Raw genomic sequence first — 9,034 nt, 5'->3', positions numbered from 1 at the left:
AATCTACTCTTCCTGTCTCATAGGTCAAATTTCAAATCCGTTTGTATCAATAAGAAAGGGGACCCATGGAGACATGCCAAAAGAAAATTCCTGTCCACCCCAGAGGATCATCTACTTCCTCCCATCCTGGCTTTGTTTTGCTTCCACCATTCCTCCTCCCCGCAGGTCACTCCATGCGCCTCCAGCTGCTCATCCTAGCTTCTTCCTCCTTCTGCCTATTCCCATATCTGGTCTTCTCACCTACCTGCTCATGCTTGTGATGATCAAGCAAAGGGGTGCATGACAGTTACTCAGTTCATGAGGTTGACTGTGCAGTTGCATCAGAGAAAGGAGTCCACCCAGTGGTGGGATCCAAAAAGTTCAGTAACAGGTTCCCATGGTGGTTTGGATTCAAACTGTGGCACTTCACTTCTGTCAGGGCTTAGGCCGGGGGACGACTGTAACCAGAGCGTGTTATTCAGAATTAGGGTAATTCCTGGGCAGGGGCTGGCCCAGCAGGGGCTGCAGTCCTTGAAGTGAGAAATGAATCTGCATAGGCGCAGACTGCCACGCACGCCGGTGCACCTCCTGCTAGACTGCTTCAAGTTCTGCGCGCTACTGCTGAGAGGAGGGGCGTAACCAAGGCAAACATCCCGTGGCAAAATCACCAATGAGTAACCCCCTCTAGGCACACACAAATAATTAGTAACCTACTCTCGGGAACCTGTGAGAACCTGCTGGATCCCACCTCTGAGTCCACCTGACAAGGACTGTTTGACAGTGGAATACGCCGCCTTAGTGTGTAGTGGAGTCTCCTTTGGAGGTTTTTAACTAGAAGCTGGATGGCCATCTGTCAGGAGTGCTTTGATTGTGTGTTCCTGCATTGCAGGGGTTGGACTGGATGGCCCTTGGGGTCTCTTCCAACTCTATGATTCGAAGATCTTCCTTGTTTTGCCTCAACAGTTTTCCTTCCCTGGCATGCCTCTGAAACTTTCCACTTTAGGTCAAATTAGACATCTTGATGGTCTCCTCCTCAAGGTTGCCACAAGGAAGAAACCATGGTAAAGTCATTTTAAAATTATTTGAGTGGACCCAAAATACAGATTGTTTCCACCTTCAAATCTTATCAATTGCCAAAATGGCCACACTCCACTTCCTAAAACTTTTGACACTTAAAAAAATACTCATGGGGAAGGAGAACAAGAGCACCATGCTGGATCAGGTCCTTGCAGTATTTTTAAATCATTTCAAAATGGTGGCACCAGTGTATTTGTGGCATCCATCCATGAAGATACCATCATGTCCAGCTTAGCCTGGAAGGTTGGGGGATTTTGGATAATGGGTCGCTGAATTGAGCAGGGGCTCATCACTAGGAGCAGCAGTGGCGTAGGAGGTTAAGAGCTCGTGTATCTAATCTGGAGGAACCGGGTTTGATTCCCAGCTCTGCCGCCTGAGCTGTGGAGGCTTATCTGGGGAATTCAGATTAGCCTGTGCACTCCCACACACGCCAGCTGGGTGACCTTGGGCTAGTCACAGCTTCTCGGAGCTCTCTCAGCCCCACCTACCTCTGGGGTGTTTGTTGTGTAGAGGGGAAAAGACAGAGGAGATTGTAAGCCCCTTTGTGTCTCCTGCAGGAGAGAAAGGGGGGATATAAATCCAAACTCCTCCTCCTCCTCCTCCTCCTCCTCCTCCTCCTCCTCCTCCTCCTCCTCCTCCTCCTCCTTCTTCTTCTTCTTTTTCTTTTTCTTTTTTTTTTTCTTTTTCTTTTTCTTTTTTTTCTTTTTCTTTTTCTTTTTCTTTTTCTTTTTCTTTTTCTTTTCTTCTTCTTCTTCTTCTTCTTCTTCTTCTTCTTCTTCTTCTTCTTCTTCTTCTTCTTCTTCTTCTTCTTCTTCTTCTTCTTCTTCTTCTTCTTCTTCTTCTTCTTCTTCTTCCCAAAACAATGGAGGGCAGTTTGGTCCATATTTACACATTCCCTACCGCTGAGGTATTTTATGGGTGAGGCTCTCCTGGCCTTCAGGTTTTGGGTGAACATGGAGGAAGACATGAGACAGTGTCCACTGGGAGGGAAGCAGGAAGGCTAGAATTGACCCATCTTGGATTACAACCTGAGGTAGAGAACAATATTTAGGGATAGAAGGCAAGCCTCAGGAACTGCTACATGCTGCATCTTGAAACAGGAAATGATGAACTTTGGAAAACAAGAAACAGGAAATGATGAACTTTGGCAGCAGCAATAACATAGATATCCTCTATGTTAAACCAGAATGCAGGTTGGATGGGAAATAGAAAATAAGGCAAAGCCAGGACACATGACGACCATATATAATGAAGGGGGGATATCTGTTGATCCCTAATTTTCCATATTGCCTCACAAATATACATATCCTGAAAATGTCCTCAGGTAAAAAAGCCTTAAAGGCACCTGGTACAAACCCTGAAACCCCCTCAGATAAGCATGGCATAGGAATAATTGGGACAACAGTATCTGAGTCAGATAGCACCAGAGGTGGGATCCAGCAGGTTCTCACAGGTTCCCGAGAGTAGGTTACTGATTATTTGTGTATGCCGAGAGGGGGTTACTAATTGGTGATTTTGCCATGTGATTTTTGCCTTAGTTACGCCCCTCCTCTCAACAGTAGCGCGCAGAACTTGAAGCAGTCTAGCAGGAGGTGCACTGGCGTGCGTAGCAGCCTGCGCCTGCGTGCATTCATTTCCTGCCCAAGGACCGGCGCAGCAGCTGCGTCCTTGCCACAGCCACGCTCAGGAATGTCCCGCCCCCGGAATGCTCGGCCACGCCCTTGTTGTGCCCCGACCAGCCCCATTGGCGCTACGCCACAGTTTGAATTCCACCACCATGGGAACCTGTTACTAAAAATTTTGGATCCCACCACTGGATAGCACTACTAGGCGACAGAGCTGAAAACATTTTCTAGTCTGTGGAAGAGAAAAGGAAAAAAAATAACATCTCATCCCCCCCCCCCCCCCCCCCCCACTCCAGTCCTTCGGCCCCAGGTGAAAGGACTGAATCTATAAATCAAACACTGTGAGCTGTTTTGGCAAGCAGATTTATTTGCCATCAATATTGCTTCGGGGATTTCTCTTTCAGAGACAAAACCGGCATCATGACTGTAATAAAAACAAGGTCTCTGTTTTGTCGGCGCGTTTGGAATACAGCCTACTAGTTAACAATCACAATAATTTAGACACGCTTCCGATACTCTTTTTAAAGCAAAAACACCGATGCCGTAAAAACCACATAAAATATAGCACCTTTTAAAATAGATATAAATAACATTTTTTTCGGCAGCACTACCTCTTAAAACTGCATAGCTTCAAAGCTTTTTTTAAAAAAAAAAACGGGGGACCCAGCCCTCCCCACCCCACAATACAACTGATTAATAAATGGGTTGGACCCATTTTAGTGGCTTGCTTTCAAATCCACACATAGGTGAAGGGCTCCCATTTCACACAGGGGAGATAAAAATAGTGGTCTGACGATGGGCTAGTTTTGATGTGGGACAAGTTTGAAAACATGACAGCACAAGGGCAGAAATTGACATTTACTAGAATGAGGCAGGGAGCCCATAGCTCAATGGCGGAGGAGTCAATTGCACCCACAGAGTCCTGGATCCAATCTCTGGTGTCTCTGGTTCAGGGAAGGAGCAAAACAAAAATGGAGACAGGAGAACTGGATGGGCAACCTGGCAAATGTCACATCCCAGCCATCTTCCTCAGTTGCTCTTACCTAGTCCTTTACTGAAGTTCAGTCAGAGGCGTAGCAAGGGGGGAAAGCACCCGGTACACTGGTGTGTCTTCTGTCCCTGCCCCACCTCAGAATGCTTCCATCCCACTCTGGAATGCCCCCACCACACCTCGGAACACCCTCGCTACATCCCCACAGGGGTGCACGCCCGGTGCATCGTGCCTTCCCCAACCCTTTGGAGCTATGCCTCTGAGTTCAGTTCCCAGCATCTTCCGCAGAAAGGATCAGATGATAGTGACATAAATGACCTGCCCCCCCCTCGAAGAGACACGATCTATCAGAGGCCCATTCCACACAGACACTTTTAAAATGTTTTGAGGCAGGAAATAAAATGTTTTCTCTGGCCAATTCCCCACTGGCAGAGTCGACTCAGTTTAGTACTAGGTTCGACCCAGCAACTCCCCACTGCCACTGAGTTCGTCCTTGTTCTGTCCCAGTTTTGTCCCCCTCAGAACTGGAATTTCTGATTCCAGTTATGAAGTACAGCTTCTTCCCTGAAACTAGGTTGGACTCAGTTGTAGAAACTCAGTGGGGAATCGTCGGTGAGGTGACTCTCCCATTTAGCCAATCAAATACTGGTTTATGAGCATGTGCAGAACGGGGGGGTTGCGAAGGGGAAAAACGCGGCTTTTTTTTTAAACCGCCATTTTCGAAGCTACGTTACTATGACAACGAAACTCCGGTCCAGCCAAAGGCCTGTGGTTTGTGTATGTGCAGAGCGGGAGAGTCTCGGAGGGAAAAAGTGCACCTTGTCCGGGCAGTGCTTTCATGTTATTTTATTTTATTTTATTTTAATTTTCACGAAAAACTCACTCTCGTGAACTGACATAACTATGTTTTGGTGGAAATTCTACATAGCTACATAGCTGCGACGTACGAAAATGTAAAAAAAAAAGGACGCACGCTCACATTTCCCACCGTAAAACGGGAGCCAATGGGAAACGATGAGTAAAACTGGTACCAAAGACGATCCCGCCCTCTTGAGCTCAGTTATAGAAGAACTGAGTTGAACATAGAGGCTGTGGGGAGTGACTGGAGTCGACCTAGTTTACAGGAACCGGGTCGAACCTAGGTGAAATCTGCCAGTGGGGAATCACCCTCTGAGAAGTTCTGCACAGTTTTTGCCCCCAAATACTTTATTTCCAGCCTGAAAACAGTTCAAACACTTCCTCGAGCGATCCTTTTGCTGTGAAATTTTCAAAATGTTTTGACTTGCTGTGCGATCTTCAGGAGATGTTTCCCACGCCTCTCTGCAGTCCTCACACTTCCTCCTTGGTGCCGTTTTCTGAGATTGCTCCATTCCGTCCCACCTGTTTATTTTCACCAGTACTTGGTTTTTTTTTCTTGTTTTGGGGTGAAATGAGCTATGTCGAATCACAGCACAAAGCACTGAATCCACAAAGAATACCCCCATCCCCCCAAAATCACCTATTGGCAACCAGGAATCATTTCGAGGGGATGAATGCAAACAAAAGGGAAGGGGGAAGGGAATTGAAAACATTTTGCAAAGGTTTGGCAAACATTTTCCGTGACTTGTGCAGAAAAAATCAGAGGCCCCTTCCGCACGTGCAAAATAATGCGTTTTCAAACCACTTCCACAACGGTTTGCAAGTGGATTTTGCTATTCCGCACAGCTTCAAAGAGCACTGAAAGCAGTTTGAAAGTGCATTATTCTGCATGTGCGGAATGAGCCAGAGATGACAAAAAGGGCCTTGACAGAGCAATGACCGGATGCAGTAGAAAGCAGCTGCATGTCTAAAGGTTGGGGAAGGGCTTAGTGGGAGAGCACTTACTTGGCAGGCAGAGGGTTTCAGGTTTGATCCCGGGCATCGCCGGTTATGAGGATCAGATAGCACGGGATGCAAAAGACCTTGAACTGAAACCATCTGGAGATCTGCTTTCGGTATACAAGACACCCTTAGTTATTGGTGGTCTCTGCACAGCACACTAATAACGTGTATAACACGTTATCAATGAACCCGGTCTCCCCTGTTTGCCTTTGCGCTGAAGATTTCACCCCTCCAGGAAGTGACTGCAAACAGTCTGGGCTGCTGTGGCTCCATCACTAATTTAGCGATTTTTGTAAAACGTGGGTTGAGAAGAAGAAGAAGAGTTTGGATTCTCTCCTGTAGGAGACTCAAAGGGGCTGACAATCTTCTTTCCCTTCCCCCCTCACAACAAACACCCTGTGAGGTGAGTGGGGCTGAGAGAGCTCCCAGAAGCTGTGACTAGCCCAAGGTCACCCAGCTGGCATGTGTGGGAGTGTACAGGCTAATCTGAATTCCCCAGATAAGCCTCCACAACTCGAGCGGCAGAGCTGGGAATCAAACCCGGTTCCTCCAGATCAGCGTGCACCTGCTCTTAGCCGCTACGCCACTGCTGCTTGAGGAAAATTTAATGGGTTGATCCCATTTTGGGGGAGTGCGCTGTGCGAAGTTCTTCCCCAAAACAGGATAAACAGCTCCCTCAGCCCATCATTTCAAAGCAGTTTTGTGTGAGCTCCAGGAAAAAAGAGGAAGAATCCAAGAGCCTCTCCTCTCCCTTCCAAAATCTCATTTTAAATGTTTCAATGCTCAAGAAAAAGCAACCAACATTCCTCCTTGGCTTCCCATGCTAACTTAGATTTTGCCTACATGAGTTCTATGCTTCGGTGTCAACTTTTATATTAAAAAAAAATCTTTTTTAAAAAAATTAAACTTGCCCTGACGTTTAGAGAAAAGAACCACAAAAAAAGTCACTTCTTGCCTCATGAAAGAATAACAATTGCTCGATTCCTATTTATAATAAAACCTGACTGACTGGCAGCGTTGGTTTTTTGTGAATCAAAAAAGGCCTCTTGCAAAGGAACAGGAGTGAAACGGGGTTCAAACTCCCGACTTCCTTGTTCAATTCAAGTTTCATGATTAGGTCCATCAGAAGTCCATGGAAGGGTGCGGAAGTTGCCTTCTAGGGGCCTTTGACGTTGCTGGGTCTGGCGGCCAAGCTTGCATAGTAAGCACACTGAGAGGGGTCACATTGTCCATTGGTTCCTGGAGGCCCTTGGGGTCCCATCATGCCAGGAAGACCCGCTTCACCCTGAGGGCCCGGCGCTCCTGGCAACCCATCTTTGGCATATCCTGGTTCCCCTGAGACACCTAAGGAACAAAGCATTGTGGGTCAATTATTACCATCATCAGCTGATACATTTTCATGCATACAGCCTCAAGAACATGCTTGGGGTTTTGCAGGGAACAAGTCCCTTCCCTGAAGCAGTGTACAACCTAAAATTTGACAAAAGGGACACAAGAACATGTACCTCCAGGGCCGCATTACCCCATATGCCCCCACTCGCCCTCTGCGCTCAGCAGAAGCGAATTTACTGGTAGTCCCCGGCCCCTCCGTGACGCGGCTGGCCTCCACATGGGCCAGGGCCTTTACGGCCCTGGCCCTGGCCTGGTGGAACACTCTCCCTCCAGCTGTCCAGGCTCTGCGGGATCTCATTGAGTTCCGCAGGGCCTGTAAGACCGAGTTGTTCCGCCGGGCCTTTGGAGCAACCAGCCGCTGAGTATGGCGCCCCTGTTCGATTCCATCAAGATTATCCTCCTATGGAGGAGTCCGACTGCTCCCTAGGGGAGGGTTTTAAAGGAAAGGATTCTCCAGGTGCCTTTATTATGAAATCACCGCTGTTTGAATGAAATTCAGTATGTTTTAATGTTGGAGTTTTATGGGCTGCTGTTGTTTTATTTGTATGATTTGCCCCTAACTTATTTGTATCAATTTTGTTGTACACAGCCCGGAGCCCATCGGGGATAGGGCGATATAAAAATCGAAACAAACAAGCAAACAAGCAAACAAACAAACAAACAAACAAGCAAGCAAGCAAGCAAGCAAGCAAGCAAGCAAGCAAGCAAGCAAGCAAGCAAGCAAGCAAGCAAGCAAGCAAACAAGCAAACAAGCAAACAAGCAAACAAACAAACAAACAAACAAACAAACAAACAAAAGATTCTTCTGGATCAGATCAAGGCTGTTTATACTCTTGTGGTCTGCCCCAATGTGAGAGTAAGGTCCCTCCAGGTCAGATTCTTCGTTGCATATACACTGGGCATATATTTTCTCCCCTGCTGAACTCACCACACCACAGATTGGAGAAGTCCAAGGGTTTTTGAAACCTGGCAAACTATGATCTCTCTCCCCCCTCCCTTCACAGGGAAAATGAAGGGAATTAACATGTGCTTTGCTTTGTTTGTTCCTCCTGTTTTTTTTCCCCATCTACACAAAAGCAGTTCCTGAGCGTGACAGCCTCCAAATACTCATCTGTTGAAAAGCACCACATATTTCTGGGCGTTATGGTTAAAGAGAACTTGACCGGGGGCGTACAGACTGCCACGGTGGTTAAGAAGGCCCAGCAAAGACTGTACTGAGACTTTTAAGGAAACAACAACTGAAAAATGGAAAACTCCTGGTGTCCTTTTACCGCTGTGCTATAGAGAGTGTCTTAACCCACTGCATCTGTGTATGGTTCTCCAGTTGCACAGTGGCAGATAGGAAGGCACTCCAAAGGGTGATCACTACTGCACAGAGGATTATCGGCTGCCCTCTCCCCTCCTTGGAAGAACTCTATAATTCCCAAAGCCTAAAGAAAGCCCAACATATTCTGAGAGACCCGTCTCATCCAGCACACTCTCTTTTTGAACTGTTACCATCCGGCCCGGGCGATACGGAGTAACTATCACAAACTATCCAAGGACAAAGAGGCTTAGAGACAGCTTCTACTCTAGAGCTGTGGCTATGCTAAACTCCGCAGCTTTGTGTTGATGTGCTTGGGGCTGTGTAGGGATGGGTGGAGGAAGGGGAAAGTGAGGATGGGGTATGAGTCTGAAATTGTGTCCATTGAGGAATGCTGCTGTAAATTTCATTGTGCGTGCACAATGACAATAAAATGCTTATGCTTATATATGGCACCAGATATGCTGAATGTCCATCTGCTACTGTGTCCAAGTCCAGTAGCACGTTAGACATCCACAAGATTTTCAGGGTGAGAGCTCCCTTTGACTCTTGAAAGCTCATATCCCCAAAATCTTATTGGTGCTACTGGACTTGAATCTAGCTCTTCTACTGCAGATTAACACCACTACCCCATGAATGAATTTTTTAATGTAAGTTCTTCTTTGCTAAGGACAAACCAACACCCACCTGGAATTCCTGGAGGACCTACTTCACCTCGCTGACCAACACCATTTTCTCCTTTTTCTCCTTTGTCTCCTCTTTCGCCTGGCAGAAGTGGGGAGAAACAAAATTAGGGAGTACTCAGAT

At 47.0% G+C, this 9,034-nt stretch overlaps 1 protein-coding gene across 1 annotated transcript in view; it reads right to left on the bottom strand.

Annotated features, from left to right (window-relative positions):
• Positions 1-6,043: 6,043 nt before the first annotated feature.
• The window catches only part of COL22A1 (collagen type XXII alpha 1 chain), a 112,976-nt gene continuing 109,985 nt past the window's right edge, over positions 6,044-9,034 (bottom strand). Inside the window, exons 43-44 of the mRNA XM_048508469.1 lie at positions 8,915-8,992; positions 6,044-6,876 (exon numbers count right to left, since the gene is read on the bottom strand). Of these exons, the coding sequence (XP_048364426.1) occupies positions 6,689-6,876; positions 8,915-8,992 (266 nt within the window). The 3' untranslated portion in view covers positions 6,044-6,688. The remainder of the gene's footprint in view (positions 6,877-8,914; positions 8,993-9,034) is intronic.

The sequence above is a fragment of the Sphaerodactylus townsendi genome, linkage group LG09 (assembly GCF_021028975.2).
Source record: "Sphaerodactylus townsendi isolate TG3544 linkage group LG09, MPM_Stown_v2.3, whole genome shotgun sequence".
Classification (NCBI taxonomy): domain Eukaryota; kingdom Metazoa; phylum Chordata; class Lepidosauria; order Squamata; family Sphaerodactylidae; genus Sphaerodactylus; species Sphaerodactylus townsendi.
Note: the sequence above shows the minus strand (reverse complement) of the source record. Positions and strands in the feature narration are given on the sequence as shown.